Consider the following 15,741-nt stretch of genomic DNA (forward strand, 5'->3'; position numbering starts at 1 on the left):
TCATTATATTTCTGTTGGACACTACTGCCCTAAGCTTTTCCCCAGAATTAATGATGGTATGATTTGAGTCTGAACACCTTCCCCTTATCCTAATCAGAACAAGTAAAAGTGGTAGAGCCAGATTTCTCAGAACTAGCACAGTAAGTACTAAATGTCTTATTTCGACTTATATTCAGTAAACTGCATGACTTGATGAGTGATTGTGATACTATGTTATTGTAATAGACTAAAACCTTGGGAATTCTGGGGGGAAATTATCGTTAGTAACTGAGTTAGGTAATATTTTGAAAGAAATGTACTTCTCTTTGCTTCTAGGAATATATACTAATACAAGCTAAGCAAAGTGCTGCTTAGTAAAGTAGGTCACTCTGAGTAATAGAAATAGCATTGCGCCCTGGCCAGACAGATGGGTTAGTTAGAGCATTGTCCTGAAGCGAAGAGGTTGCCGGTTCCATCCCCGGTCAGAGCACATACAGGAACAGATCGATGTTCCTGTCTCTCCCTCTCTTCCTCTCTCACTAAAATCAATAAATGAAAAATAAATAAATAACCATCATTTCTAGGATCCTAGTAGATTCAAGTCTTACTTTAGCTGAACAATTTTAGGTAATATAACTAATCTCTCTGAAACTCATCTCTAAAATGCGATGAATAATATCTGCCTAATAGGGTTAATCATAAGGATTAAAAGATTAAGTGAAATAATAATGTACATGAAGTTTCTGACATACGTAAAGTTTTCGGGGAAGCATACTCTTGAGTCAGAATGAACTTGTAAGAAGTTTATGAGGATTAGACTCCAGATCATACTAGGGAGGGCAGGGCTATGGTGGTGGTGGTTGGTGGTGGTGGGGTCTGTGGAAGAGGCAGGAAAAGAAGTTGGACTGCGATACAGTCTCGACAAAGACCTCAGCTGACCCTGTGGAGCTCTCAAACCGTAGTGGCTCTTCAGAGCTGTCCTGCTGTGTGCAGGAGCCAGACAGCCATTGACTCATCCGTCCCTAGAAACAGTGGACTTGGGCCAGGCAGCTTTCCACAGCGCAGGGCAGGAGGTCTCTCTCAGAGGGGCTGACTGGTGTGGCTGGAGGTGCCCCTCTGTCCTGAGGAAGCCCCTGGGCAGTGCAGCAGTGCCCGCCCAGGAGTGTCCCTTACCCTTCCCTCTTGTTACAAAGCTTGCCCGAGGGCAGGAGAATATGCTCTTGTGTTGTCTGAAGTTAGCCTAATTAATTTGACTATTTGAACTGTATCTTTTTACAAACAATGATGTTTTTAAACTCATCTCCTTGAGCATATGTGTAAGAGTTTTTCTAGAGACAGTCCTAGGGGAAGAATTGCCAGCCCATAAGGAGGACAAATTCAGCTTTATCAGATGACGCCAATGATTTTCCAGAGCGTGTGCAGAGGAAGAGCAAAACAGGTGGGGAGGGACCCCAGGAAGTGTTAATGATGATGGTTATATTCTACTTCACATATTGGGAGTTTGAAAGGTGATTATTTTTTCATGTTTAATATTTTCATAAACATTACATGTATTTTCTTGTGTTTATCAATTATTACATAATAAAAATGCTTTGTAAGAGGGAATAGAAAGAAGTTGTCCCCAGTTCCATGAAATCCTTCAGGAGTCTTCTAAAGTACATGGTTATGATCGTTGGTTTCGAACATTATGACAGGAGGCATGAAAGATGCTGTTAACCAGTTACTCTTGTGCCTCATGCTTGCACTTTCCTGTCTGCAAGGCTCACTTGAGGCTGTCAGGTATCAGTGACTGTTGTGTCTGCAGCTTCCTCTAAGAGATATGAAGGTTGAATTTAGATTGTCTTCATCTGATCAACCCGAGTTGTGATCTCACTATTGCCGTAATACTAGCTCTCGTCAGCCCTGGGTTGTTGCTGTTCTTTGTAAAGAGACCTTTTCCTTCTGCTGGGGACCTTTTGTCTTCTTAGATTAGTTCAGTCCCTAGAGGACTTGAGAATTGCACAGCTTAGCTCTGGTCCCTTCTTACTGCGATTTGTTTTATATTCTCTGTTTCCACTTATTGGTTCCTCTTACATGAAAATGTGTATTGGATTGTTTTTAATATCTGAGAGTTGGTGTTTTTAAGGGGGTTCTGTAAACTCCTCTCACACACTTGGTCACCTCTATGGATCCCTTGTGTGAGCACCACTGTCTTGAAAACCATTTCATTTATCAGAATAGTTTTTCCTTTTTTTTCAGTTCCAATTGACATACAATATTTACTGGGTGGTGCAAAAGCAGGTTTACAGTTGTGAGGATGTGAAACACAGAGTTTGTTCTTGTGTTATTATTTATTATTGCATTATTTTCCATAGGAACAACTGTAACTTTACCTTTGCCCCACTATGTATGTTAGTTTGAGGTGTATGACACGGATTAGAGCTGTAAATACTTTGGGAAGTGATCACCTCATAAGTCTAGTGTCCACCTGACACCATACATAGTTATTGCATGTTATTGACTATATTCCCTATGCTGTACTTGACATCTCCATAACTGTTTTTATATTTTGCAATTTGTACTTTTTCATCCTTTCCTGTTTTTTACCCATCCCCCAAACCCTTCCCATCTGGCAACCATCTTTTTGTTCTCTGTGTCTGTGAGTTTATTTCTGTATTGGTTGTTTATTTTGTTTTTTAGATTTCATGTATAAGTGATTTTCTGTCAGACCCATTTCACTTAGCATAATACCCTGTAGGTCCATCCATGGGGTCGCAAATGGCAAGATTTTATTCTTTTTTTTATGACTGAGTAATATTGCATTTTAAGACATCTTTATCCATTTCTGTATTGCTGGACACTTAAATTCTTCCATATTTTGGCTATTGTAAATAATAATTTTAATTGATTATCTAGGTAAGAAGTGAATTAATCTTTCATCTGGAGAAGTCACTTTACTTTAAGGGCACACAATGGGGACTTCCCCTAAAGTAGGAAGTCAATCTTAGGAGTAGCCAAAAGCAACAGGTGTCCATTGAGTCGTGTATCCCACCTATTTCCTGGAGCTTTAGAGAATTAAAGAAACTTGCCCAATGTGCTATATTCAGTCAGTGATGAAATCAAGATATGAACACACGTCTGTTTGGTTCATAACCATTGCACTTTGCTGCCACTGTTATGCTGCCAGCCTTGTAGAATCCACAGTGTGGTCTTATCCCCAGTGAGACTTGGATGAGGCAGAAAGTGTTAAATAGAAATCCATCGTTTTGTTTGAATGCTGTGCTGGTGCCATAGAAATCCTACAGGTGTAGTTTGGGACTCGTTTAAGGGGTAGCAGCACTATAAGCAGCAGGTTGAGACAAATGTGCTTGAAACAGCCCTGTATCCTGCAAACTTTGAAAAGTCTGGCTCAGTTTGGAAAGTTGATCATCTGATATGCTATGATATATGTATGGTCTAGCCTTTTCCTATTTCACAGTGAACTAGACTCCTGAATTTGCTCCAATATTTTTCTAAACCTTTCAGGAGGGTGGGCTGGTACCATCTGAAACTCCCAAATGGACCGTGTATCCCTGGATACGACCTGAAGCCCCAGAGCACCGCTTTGGTTTTATAGGAATTTAACTTGTCCCTACCTCTCTGCTTCAGGCGTTTCTTTGATTGGAATTCTGGAGAACTTTGATGATTGAGAAGATAAAATAACATCCATGTAGTATGGGCAGTTTGGTACTGTCTTTTTGAGAAAGAAAGCTGAAGATAAGTTTGGAAACAGAAAATGTCTCCAAATTAGTAGTTTTTGCAGCTCCTTGTAACTATATAGCCACTACTACTGCTGATGTGTTACTAGTGCTTAGACTAGTGTTCGCTCTCCTTCCTGTTCATCCTAGGTCCCACCTCTGCCTCATTTCTTCTTTCCCTCAGGGAAGCCTTCCTGTGCTGCTGCTGCTTCTTTTCTTAAGTGAGAGCAGGGAAGCAGAGACAGACTACCGCATGTGCCCTAACTGGGATCCGCCCAGCAAGGCCCCTACCAGGGAATGCTCTGCCCATCTGGAGCTGTTGCTCTGTTGCTTGGCAGCTGAGGTATTTTAGCAACTGAGGTGAGGTCATGGAGCCATCCTCAGCACCCAGGGCCAACTTGCTTCAACCAAGCCATGGCTGTGGGAGGGGAAGAGAGAGATAGAGATAAAGAGAAGGGAGAGAGGAAGTGGTGGAGAAGCAGATGGTGGAGAAGCTTCTCCTGTGTGCCCTGACTAGAAATCAAACGTGGGACTTCCACACATCAGCCTGACACTCTACCACTTAGCCAACTGGCCAGGGCCCTTTCCTGTGCTTCTTAAGTCCCAGACAGAACCTGCTGGGGACTCTGAGCATCTCATGCTTCCCCTCAGCCAGGATAGAGCTTCTGTTGCACATTTGCTGTGGGATTATTTGGTTATTTACTCATTAATGGTTATTTGATCAATGTCTATCTCAATGCAAGCTCAGTGGGAGCAGCAGTCTGGTTTTGTTTATTCTATTCCTCATGCCTAACAGAGTAAAGGAGGGAAGTCACCGTGGTGAATAGGATTGAACAGGTGTTTGTCATTTGGACTCTAGAATTTACATTTGCTTTTATGTAGCACCAATGGTGACCATTTCTTGGTGAAATTAGATATGACTTGAAATGAGTAAGGACTGGTGGAAACGGATAAGGAAGGAACCCAAACTACCAAGTGAACTAAGCAAAGAAATAGAAAATGACATTTTGTGGTTTTAGATGATTTTCTGATAAGTGAAAGTGAAGCAGCAAAATGTGGCAGCCTCTCTGTACAAACCATCTTTTTTATTTGGGAAAAAAATGCAAGTAGAGTCACGTATTGTGATTGGCAGTGCTTCTTAGTGGATCTGTCTTTTGTGTGCAGCTCCTTCAGGGCGGCAGTCGTGCCCGTTTCACGGTGCCTGGCATGTGTTAGGCACTTAGGGAATATTTGTTGAGTTGACCCTCACTGTTCCAAAGAGATTATTACATGGGCGGGCTTCTGGAATAACCTATATTCTCAGCACTTACTGCCCCATCTATAATTATAGGTTTACTCACTGGAAGAGCAGCTTGGGAGCCTCTGAATTGATATGATTTCTGTGTTTGCATTTTGTATGTGTTTTGTGGTAGAATGAAGTGTACCTTCTTGTGGCACAGAGAGGAGAATTTCTATTATCTCAGTATACATGATGGGTTCTTCTGTCCCTTCAGAAAGCCTATGAGCTTCAAGATAAGGTTCTGTTTAGAGCTGAATGTGACATTGCCAGCTATAAAGAATTGTCTTATGAACACACACAGATGCAGTCTTCCTTCTTATTTTTCTGTATTTCTAAATAGCATATCTAATAAATGAATATCCTTTGTCTAAATGTCTTACATGACTGGCTTTGGTTTATAAGAGAAAAATGATGCTTTTTTCAAGTTTGGAACGTTTTCACGCTTACAGGGTGTGTTTTTTTTTTTCCTCCGTAAGAATGTTATTCAATTTTAAATGTAATACGGTTCTATTTAAAGATTTATTCCGCATCCTGTTGCTCTGTATGTTTGAAGAACAGATGGAACGAAAGCATGGGATAATACAGGCAAGATTGAGGGCCGTTAGGGTGAGGTAATATGTCCTTAAAGGTTAAACATGTCAGAGGGACTTGGGCTTCTAACTGCCAATTACGAAGACAGTGCTTGTTCATTAAAATTAGACTTAGTTTGCATTCTAGATAATGACTTATGAACTAAGGAAATCCGTAGCCCCATGGCTAGAGAAAACTTTTCAGTTTTGTATCTAGCTGAGATGGATAAAGAGAAGCATTATCAGACCTTTACAAAAAGGTCAGTGGACAAAGGGGACGGGCTGTGAAAGTTGCCCATTAGGCTGAGATGAAAGGATACAGAGACCAGAGAGCGGATCCAGTGTCTATTCTGGGAGAAATGATCCGAGTCCTGTTTCGGAAAGTTGTCTTTGAGGTGTGTCCAAGCGACTGAAGTGGTAGATTAGTGACGCATGGCAACAGGGACCCAGCGCAGACTCGGAACGCAGATGCCGGCCCGGGAGTCTGCAGGAGGCCTCCTGCAGCTGGGCCGTCTGGGTCAGACCCCAGTCCTGGGGTGTGAGCACTAGGTGATCTAGGCTGCCACCATCTTCTGGGGTTCCAAACAAGTCCCCAGACTACAAAAGTGTCAGCTGCGGAAGTCGGGAGGAAAACAAGGAAAATGAAGCAGGGGATGTGTTTTTATCTAACCTATTTATTTTTAATATATAAAATCATTTGTTGATTTTATGTTCTCTCAGTGACGACAGTAGATGTTGTTCTCTGAAAGGTTAAGTGCTTTTGTTATCATGTTGCTGCATGGAAGGCATACCTCCTCCTGCCATGTCAGGGTCAGGAAGCTGTCACACAATTTTCTGGACCATGACACTACTTCCTAAGTGATTGGCAGAGCTGATTTTTCCAGTCTCCTTTCTGCAGCTATTACAGGAGTGGCTGGCCTCCATTTCATTTCTGGAGTCAGTCTCTTCATATTCAATTTTCCATTTCAAGGCAACCGTTCCAAGCCTTACTGCAGTCTGAACAGATGTGTGGCCATGGGCTGTTTAGCCTTTAAGAAACAAAGAACAGAGAAGGAAAATAACTTCTCTTGGAAATTAGGAAGCCTGGACACAAGTCTCAGTTCTGCCACTGACAGTTATGAGGTCATGTTTCTGGATCTCAGGGAATCTTCCTCTGTAATGAAGAGATAGAAGGCAACCATTTCTAAGGGCACTTCTAGCTCTACCAATGAGATTAACCCCAAATGAACGGTCTAGAAAAGAAGTTCTTCCTTTGTGCCTTTATGACAGTAGCATCAGCTTCTTGACGTTGTTGGGCCATGTGACACTCATTGCCAGAACGCCTCACTGAGCACCTGGCCTCTGATTTCCAGATGAGCATTCGTCACTTTCCTCTGTTTCATATAAACCAGTGTGACCTAAGGCACCTAGGGAGACCCATGGGGCCCTTTTAAGTGAACATTACATCCACCACTCTGTTCTGAAAGTAACCTGAAGCTGGCTTCCTCTCCCCACCTGCTGCCTCCCTCTCCTCCCCTGGCCCTTCTGTGTGTGGTGTTAATTGTACCTCTGGACAAGTGGTATTTAGAATTCATTACCACCTTGGCCTTTTCTCTAGTTTCCAGAAGCTTTCTCTGCTTAATGGTTCTGTGACAGTTTCTGAGACAGAAGCATCTGCCTAAATACCATGGATGTTCTCCTGTCTTTCTCATTTGGGGTCTACAGGTCTTCAGTTCACTGATATCCTGAAGGCATTCACTATTATAAGTGTGGCAATGGAATGTCCTGGTCTTCCTACCGTCAACCGCCAACTGAATGTGAGCTGCCTGAAGTAAGGGGCCTTATCCTGTCGGTGTTGTCCATGTCCCCAGCACGTAGTACCTTGTAGGCACCCCCAGTTTCTCTGAGACTCTGTGCGTCAAGAGCGTTAGAGAGTTTTCCATTGGCTGGACCACTGTTAGAGGCCGTTCAGGGCTTGTGTACTGAAGAGTGTCCTCAGTCAGAGGACGCATCAGAAGGTAATGCCTTTCAGTTAATCCATTTGCATAATGAAATTTCTCCTACAATTTTTACTTTGACAGGGAAGTCACCTTTATTTTCTGCTAAAGTTTTTGTGGAAAGTTATTTTTGGACTTTTAAACAGCTGCTGCTCTCTGGGAGGCCTGTCTTTATTTTATAGCAAGCAGGCTCTCTGCACCCCGACTGGCTGATATCTAAAAACGGTCACGCCCTCTCAGAGCAGGATGGGGTCGGACGGGGACATCCAATATGTCTTTGAAGTGATTGTTTTCCTCTTGAATCTAGATGTGAACCCATATGTACATCACATGACGACTGTGGGCGATTTGAAATACATGCAGGAGGAGGAAAAATAAGACTGGCTCAGAAAACAATTGGAAAACCAACTGTTCTTTAAGATGTGACGTATTACAGGCATATCCACTGCAGCCTAACTCTGGTAGCCAAAGACTAAACTGTGCATCCACTAACCTGACCCCGCTAACAGGCCACATCCACACGCTGGGTTCTGTGTGCAGCTAGTGAGGAGCACGAGGTAGCGCTGTGTATGCTGATGGAGGAAGGTCTTGATGGGAAGGAGGGAAGGCAAGAAATGGATGTGTATCCTGCTTTGATGTCTAGCCCCTAAGGAGGAGAAGCACGCTCAGCGTGGCTGGACTGTCTGGAAGGGTGCATGGAGAGCTGGCTGCGGCGCTTGTTTCTGGGCGGAGGGACGGGAAGCTGGTGTGGAAAGAAAGCTGAAATTTCCCTGCATCCTCTCTTGCACCATTTGTGAAGAAGTTCATTGTGTATGCTGCACTGTTTCAAAAAGAGAGTTCGAGGACATGAAATCCAATGGAGAAGGGAAGAAAAGCCCACGATGTATTTAAGGAGTGTGTTTATCCGACAAACAGTCCTTGAGCCCCTGCTCCCTGCTGGACGCTGCTCTGTGCTCGGGTTGCAGGTGAGCTCAGGCGGTGAGGGGGCCGTGGGACGAGGAGGTAGCAGCAGCGATGGAGGAGGTCTGGGTGGAGGGCGCAGGCTCTCTGAGGATGGGTGGCGGGAGAAAGCCCAACAGGAAAGGTGACAGTGCGCTGTACCGCGAGTGATGAGAAGCCGGCTCTGTGGAGGACCAGGGAGGCGCAGCAGAGTTCCAGGCGGGCCGCCAGCAGATGGGGAGTAACTCGGGAAGCTTCCGAAAGGGGGCGCGCTCCTGGGTCACATGTGGATTTAGTGGAAGCCACAGTCCCGTGCATTAACCTGGGGTGAAGCGACAGGCCTCCCTGAGGGAGGCCGTGTCATTGGAAAGGAGTGGGGGTTCCGTGTAGGCCAGCAGGGGGAGCCAGAGCAGCCCAGGGCCGGGGGGCTGGGGTCCTGCCCTCGCCTCTGCATCCCCCTTGATGACCTACCCAGACAGGGCTTAGGCGTCACCCACTGTGAATTCCGGGGCTGCTCGAGGCCTGCAGCCATGCCCTTCGCGCTGTCCAGGTCAGGGTTTGGTTGGAACCCAGACTGCAGGGGAGGGCGGAGGAAGACTTCTCTCTCCCTGAGTGGCAGAAAGGTCCATTTCTGGTTTTAAAAGGCAAGGGCGACGTAAATAGCCCTCATTTGTGGGAAGCAGTGTGGTTTGTGCTGCGGCTTCAAGGGAGAACCTGCATGCCGCTCCGCCATGGCTGCCCAGCTGACCGCTCTGTACAGTGGGGATTGCCACACGAGCTCACCCACCTCACAAAATTGTCATGTGAGCAAAATGAGATAACAAGGTGCTTCTGTAAAGTAAAAAGGTTAGACAGATGAGAGTTTTTGTTAGTCATGTCTTATCGGGGTTCATAAGGCCAGTTGGTCAGTCTTAGAGTAAAGATAAGCTACAGTAAGCCCTCGCCGAATGGTGTTACCAGGCGAACTCAACTCACATAAACAAGAGTTAAATTCCTGTGGCATCTCATCGATGTTATAGTGAAACGATGTTATTTGAGGACCTGCTGTATTTGGGTAAAGATAGCATACTTCTGCTAAACTCCCCAGAAATCAAGTTGTTTATCAGATTCCATTTCTGTACACGCTGGCATGTGGTTTTTGTTCCTTTTATGTAACACTTTTGGTGGGGAAAAGGGAATTAAGTTTACCATAGTCTAACTCCTCATTATGGTGACTGGCAAATAACCAAAAGATATGTTTCTTTTAAACAAGTGCTCTGTATTTGTAACCATGTGGAGGCAGGGTCTCTCTTTTACATAATCCTTTTTACATTTTTATCTTGGCTCTGCTGTTGGTTGCTTCATAGGTTTTCCTTTTTTTTTTTTTTTTTTGTATTTTTCTGAAGTTGGAAACGGGGAGGCAGTCAGACTCCCACATGCGCCCGACCGGGATCCACCCGGCACGCCCACCAGGGGGCGATGCTCTGCCCATCTGGGCGTTGCTCTGCCGCAATCAGAGCCATTCTAGCGCCTGAGGCAGAGGCTACAGAGCCATCCTTAGCGCCCGGGCCAACTTTGCTCCAATGGAGTCTTGGCTGTGGGAGGGGAAGAGAGAGACAGAGAGGAAGGAGAGGAGGAGGAGTGGAGAAGCAGATGGGCGCTTCTCCTGTGTGCCCCAGCCGGGAATCAAACCCGGGACTCCCACATGCCAGGCCGATTCCACCACCAAGCCAACCAGCCAGGGCCCAGGTTTTACCTTTTTATCTTGAGTTTGTGTTAAATGAAGATGCTTGCCTATGGAATCATTGTACGCTTAAGTTAGAATTATACATATGTATTCAAAATGATCAATTTTATCATAATGTTATAACTACACCGTATTTTATGTCTTTGTTACATGCTTTGCAAAGTATTAAGTCACTACAGAAATTTGTTTAAGTTTACTTTAAAGGACAGTTACTCAGTTGCTTGCAATTACCTGTCAGGAGAGGAAAATTTACCTCAAAATAGCTAAAATAATGTAGACTCTAAACTTGATGCATTCTTAAAGAAGAGGAAGATCTTTCAAAACCTAGAATCTATTACATGTTGGACAAAAGTCTGCCAAAATTAGTGAATGCCTTTGTTTTGCTTAGAGCAGAGCTGAAGCATCAAGTGCTTCAGAGAGACAGAGAGGGAAGTGTGGAGGAGGCTGGGAGCAAGCCCATGGTGTGAGGGTGAAGCAAAGCCCTGTCCAAACACCACCTTGCCTGGGCTCCCTGACCGTGAAGGAAACAGCCCTGGGTGCCTGAAACAGTGCTCAGTACTTTGCCGTGTGCTATACAAAGCCTGTAATCCTGAGCCATCCAAGAGTTCAGATTTGAAGAGTAGGATAGGAATGCTTTTCCCAGACGAGCATTTTACAAACTACTTTGTTATTTATATAACCACTACATCTTCCTTTATCTGGAGGCTCATCTCTCCCCTTGGGATGTTAGATAAGTGAGGCATGCAGTCCTGCTTATTATGCTAACCTCATGTGTCAGGAACTGAAATTATCTGGGCTTCTCATAATCTCCCATTTGTAGCTCTGACTCAGGTTACATACGTTCTTGTGTACTAAGCATGTAGCTCTTGGAAAAGCTCTTTGCTCCTCATTGATTGTCATTGTCTTTACTGGTCTTACTCTAAGCCATATTTAAAGTCAACATTTGCTAACCAACCAATTTTTCTTTTAACTTTTCAGTATGTCAGGGAGGTAGTATAACATTTTTATTCTTGATTTCTCACATAAGCTGATATAATTCCTGTTTAAATATCTGGCTGTAGTCGTCTAAGGCAGTAAGAAACATTTTGTTCTTTAGAAAGCGATACAGTTTGAATTACTATTAAACAATGTACAGCCTGGAACAGGAAAGAGGAAAATGAATGATCATTGAAGTGCCTTTGTGGCTACCATTCATTTACTAGCCTGTAATTGATTGAACCTTTTGATGTCTCTCTGTATTTTTTTTCCCCCTTTTGAAAATTTATCACTGGTCCCACCCCACATAGTGTCTAACAAATTACTGGAGACTTTTATTTGTGGTATCTTGGAGTCTCTATTTTGTTGTTGATGTTAATGAGTACTGCAAAACATCACCAGAGAAATAGTGTTGCTATTTGGAATGTTAATGCATTGCTTGCCTGGCCAATTGCCATTTGTTCCAATGTGTGAATACGTGTGTGTGTGTGTGTGTGTGTGTGTGTAAAAGAGAGCCGAGTAGCAGGGGTGGGATTGCATTTTTTTTCCTCTTCGCAGCCAGTGACGTGAGCTGTGCCTGGAACAATCAGACTGGCTGCAAACAGGGTAGTTGAAGCCGCTGGGGGAGGCAGCCTGGTGTTCAAGCTAACGCGGATCACGGCTCCCCGAGCTGCTCCGGCACAGCCCTGAGAGAGCTCCTCCAGCCTCTGAGCCTCGCAGCGTTTGGAAAGTGCCTTCTTTATTTCTCCAAACCCCTTCCCCAGTCAGCCTCTGAAATGATTGGCGTGAATAGTGTTCAGAGCGCCAGCAAGGTGCGGGTGAGGACCTCAGGGTCCGTGAAATACTCCCGGGAGGATTCTATCCGGCGGCAGTCCCACCGGTCAAAGTCTATGAAAATTTCCAACTCCTCAGAGTTTTCTGCTAAGGAGACCAAGGTAAAGAAATACCGTGTTAAACCATATTGACAATTGTATGTTCGGATAACAAAATTCAGTACAGTCTTTGCCAGGGTCTGATGCTCAGTCTGAGAAAGTAAGGTGTATAAAATGGCTCTAAGATAATCAAGGTGAGATTAGGTGCAAGGGCTGGTATCTGAACTCCTGATATAAAGGTTGCTGTTGCCTGGGTCAGTTTCGTAAAGAGCCAGTTTGGGGAAGACAAGGATGAAGCGATGCTCAGAATGAGACGACTGTGGGAAAGTGAAGTGTTGGTTGGCACATTGATCTTCCTTTTAGACTCAGAAAGGTTGTCTTGACAGACGATTTGTCAGTACAGTGTATTTTTAGAACATCGGGAATACAGAGACAGGGTCTGTGATTTTCATCATTCAGTTAGTTCCTCTTGCTTTCCCTTTCCTGCTCTCCCCTCAGTATGTGGAGCTGATCCACAGTGGGGACCCGGTCCTGTCATATACATTCTTGTCTTGTTCAGAGTCCTCAACCTCAGGTGGATGTAATTGGGGAGAATTTCTTATTTCATGTTCCTTCCATGTATGTGTGCTGGGGCTGTGCTGCTGTTAATTACTTGTGGTTTGGGGTTTTTTTGAGACTCTCTGTAGGATAATATAGTCCCTGTTCATATGATATGTGAAGGGAGTGATTACGTAGTGAAGTGGGCATTTACTACATGCAACATATTCTTGAGATTCTTCCCACCACCATCTGTGTGAGCAGGGTACTCAGAAACACTCCCACTCCACAGGTTTAAAAATGGAATAATAGACTCATAGGATCCCAGAACTCTGCGGCTGGCAATGTGGATGATTATGATGGAGATTCGGAGGTTTGATAATATACAGAAAAAGCACCAGGAGGTGGAGCTCAGGATCGTTTCGGTCTTCTCATGGGTTATATATGCAGACCCACTGAGAGTGACATAAGGCTTCTAGGCTCCCAGTCCCCTTCTGTGACATTTACATTATTAAAAGACTTTGGTGATATTAGGCTCCCCTCAAGATATGGTGGGGGTGGGGCAGAAGGGGGCAAAATGCCTTAGTGTGACTTAAAGAAGCATGCTGGCTTCCTGTCCACCCCCTCAGACTATGACACAGTGGGATCTCACCCCATCAATCACTGGCAAATTGTCTGGCTGGAATGTCTTCAGCTGTAGCTCTTTCCTCCTTAGTATTTTTTAAAAACTGTAGCTTTAGGGGAAACGTGTCTTCACAGTTCCGTTAATATGACCTGCATGGGGATATATACTGGTTTCCACTGAAACTGTTATGAGACCTCCTATGGTGTGATGACTGTTGTCTCCTGCTGAGATAGACCTGGATGCCTTATTATAGTGTTAAATAACCAAATGTAGGCAGGCATGTGATTCTCAACATGCCTCTAACATTGACTTTTATTAAGAGTGCTAAGAAGCATCTTTAAATTTTTTTGTGTGTGGATTATACCCACAGTGTGCAGCCAGAGGCTTTGGGGAGTTAACAGACTATTATCAACTATCACCAGTCCCTATGTGTGATTTAATTTTATTCACCTAGAATTGTGATTGTGTACTTTAATGTTGGAATTTAGCAGAGGTGAAATGAAGCATTCTGACTGTCTTCTCTGTTACTCAGAACAGGTTCTTTTCTGATATGCATCTATGCAAGAGACTGCCAAGCCTTTTTTGGGCATATTGCAAACATCACAAGGAGTGAACAATATAAAAGACTCCTGGCAGAATTGTAGTTAATAGGTCATCACATGGTACTTTGGAGATTGTAGTCAATTTTTTAAAATTATATTTTAGAGGCATATGTGATCTCTAAGTTCTGGAATGTGTTGTAGAATGTATCCAAGTTCCAAATATCTCACAAGAGATATTATAGGATTATGCAGGCTTAAAATCGAACATCAGAAGTAGCTAATTAAAAATCATTAGACTAGGAAATTGGATAAATTGAACCAGTCTTTCACTAGCCATTTTTGTTCCCTAAATGAGGTAACCTGAATAACACTTATACCCTGAGTGTAATGAATTGAGTTAATTTATAAATGTGTATAAATCCATGTTAATACATATTCCTGCCTACAGTGTATACATTTTACTCCAGAGGTTAATAACCAGAATCCTCAATCACGTTACTTACATAGAGTAGTACTTTTTTAGCAGTTAAATCAGTATTTATTTCCTCCTGCTAATCATGTAAATAACACTTTTTGATTATCTGATGCTTTATTCAATATGAAAAATGTCTAATCTGATGATAAAAAGAAATTACAACTCACATCTCTCCACCCCCTTCAAGAAAGGAGAAGGTACCATTAGTTTCTGATGTGATCTTGGGGTTTAATTTCTGTCTCTTCGACACTCTGGTTCTTTCTAGAATAGGCGTAATAATTGTTGCCCTTGTCAGAGAGTTGGAGTTAGAACATGCTTTATATTCCTTGAAAGATTTCATTTTTCCACATTTCTAACTTCTGTTTGATTGTTCATTAAAAACTGATGACTTATTTAAATATTGATGTGTCGCAGTCCTCACTTTTTATCTGGTTTGTTCATTTTTTGTTCTTTATTTAAAGCAAGCGTTAAAGGGCTTCTGCAAGGACTGGACCTCTTGCCTCTGAGTTCAGCAAAATGTCTTAAAGGCTTTCTTTATTCTTGTTTTAAATTCAAGAAATTGGATTTTTTAATTCTTTGTGGTTAATATTGAGTATTAAACTACTGAAACACAGTCTATATGTTATTTTCTTTCCAACTCCATCCTTTGTGTGGCCTTTTCTTTTTTTCCTTAAAGTATTTTTTATTTTATTTTAGGATTACTTAAGGTTTTTTAAATCCTACTCTTTAGTGCTCTGAATAGAATGTGACTTTGTTCTTTTCTACATAAACATGTTTACATCAAATTCTGAAGCAGAAAAAATGGGCAGGACGTAAATGTCAAGATGCTTTAGAATATTTATACGTTTGGTAGAGAACACATTCATTATTAAAATGTATTAATCATGTCTGACTTTGATCTAAGTTATTTATCAGTTAAGGGTCTGATACTGGGGGAGTGATCAGTGAGGCTCCTGTCCATGAGGGGGCAGTGCAGACCTTCCTGCTGTCAGAGCCAGCTGGTTGCTCTTCCTCTGACAGACGTAACATTTTGTAATCAATTTCTTAAAAGGCAAATACTCTGGAATTCTGTGTGTGCAGATTTAAGATGGTGATCTGCCAAACATTCCCTCATTTCTCCTCCAGATCTAAGTATTCCTCAAATATAAATTATTTCGGTGTGGCTTAATTTTTAATTTGAGTAAGTCAACTAATTCTAGGTTTAAAACATAAATCTGTAAAAGTTCATGTTGATAATATCCCTTTTTCCTTTCCTGTCTCTTGCCAAACTGCATTACACGTTGTAGATTGGGGAGATCTCGATGCTTTTGTTTCTTTATATTGTTGTGGGTGGACGTAACATGCATGGTAGAATCCTGGAGGCATTTTTTTTAGGAACAGTATGAGACTAGAGATACCACCAAGAATTTTCTAATTGATTATCATCTAGATTCAAATGAACTATTTAAAGGTATTATTCAAAGAAATCGATTTTTCCAGCAGTGAAATTTTAGAGTGAAACACCTGGTATTCCTTTGGGTGGTGCAAGATG

At 42.9% G+C, this 15,741-nt stretch overlaps 1 protein-coding gene across 7 annotated transcripts in view; it reads left to right on the top strand.

Annotated features, from left to right (window-relative positions):
* PSD3 (pleckstrin and Sec7 domain containing 3) overlaps window positions 1-15,741 on the top strand; it is a 597,461-nt gene that overhangs the window by 443,844 nt on the left and 137,876 nt on the right. Inside the window, exon 1 of one of the 7 annotated variants that reach the window (XM_066380479.1) lies at window positions 11,783-12,094. The exons of the other annotated variants lie outside the window; for them this stretch is intronic. Within the exon in view, the coding sequence (XP_066236576.1) occupies window positions 11,936-12,094 (159 nt within the window). The 5' untranslated portion in view covers window positions 11,783-11,935. Of the gene's footprint in view, window positions 1-11,782; window positions 12,095-15,741 lie in introns of those variants that run through there. 7 annotated transcript variants of the gene reach the window in all.

Source organism: Saccopteryx leptura, chromosome 4 (genome assembly GCF_036850995.1).
Source record: "Saccopteryx leptura isolate mSacLep1 chromosome 4, mSacLep1_pri_phased_curated, whole genome shotgun sequence".
NCBI classification, from domain to species: Eukaryota; Metazoa; Chordata; class Mammalia; order Chiroptera; family Emballonuridae; genus Saccopteryx; species Saccopteryx leptura.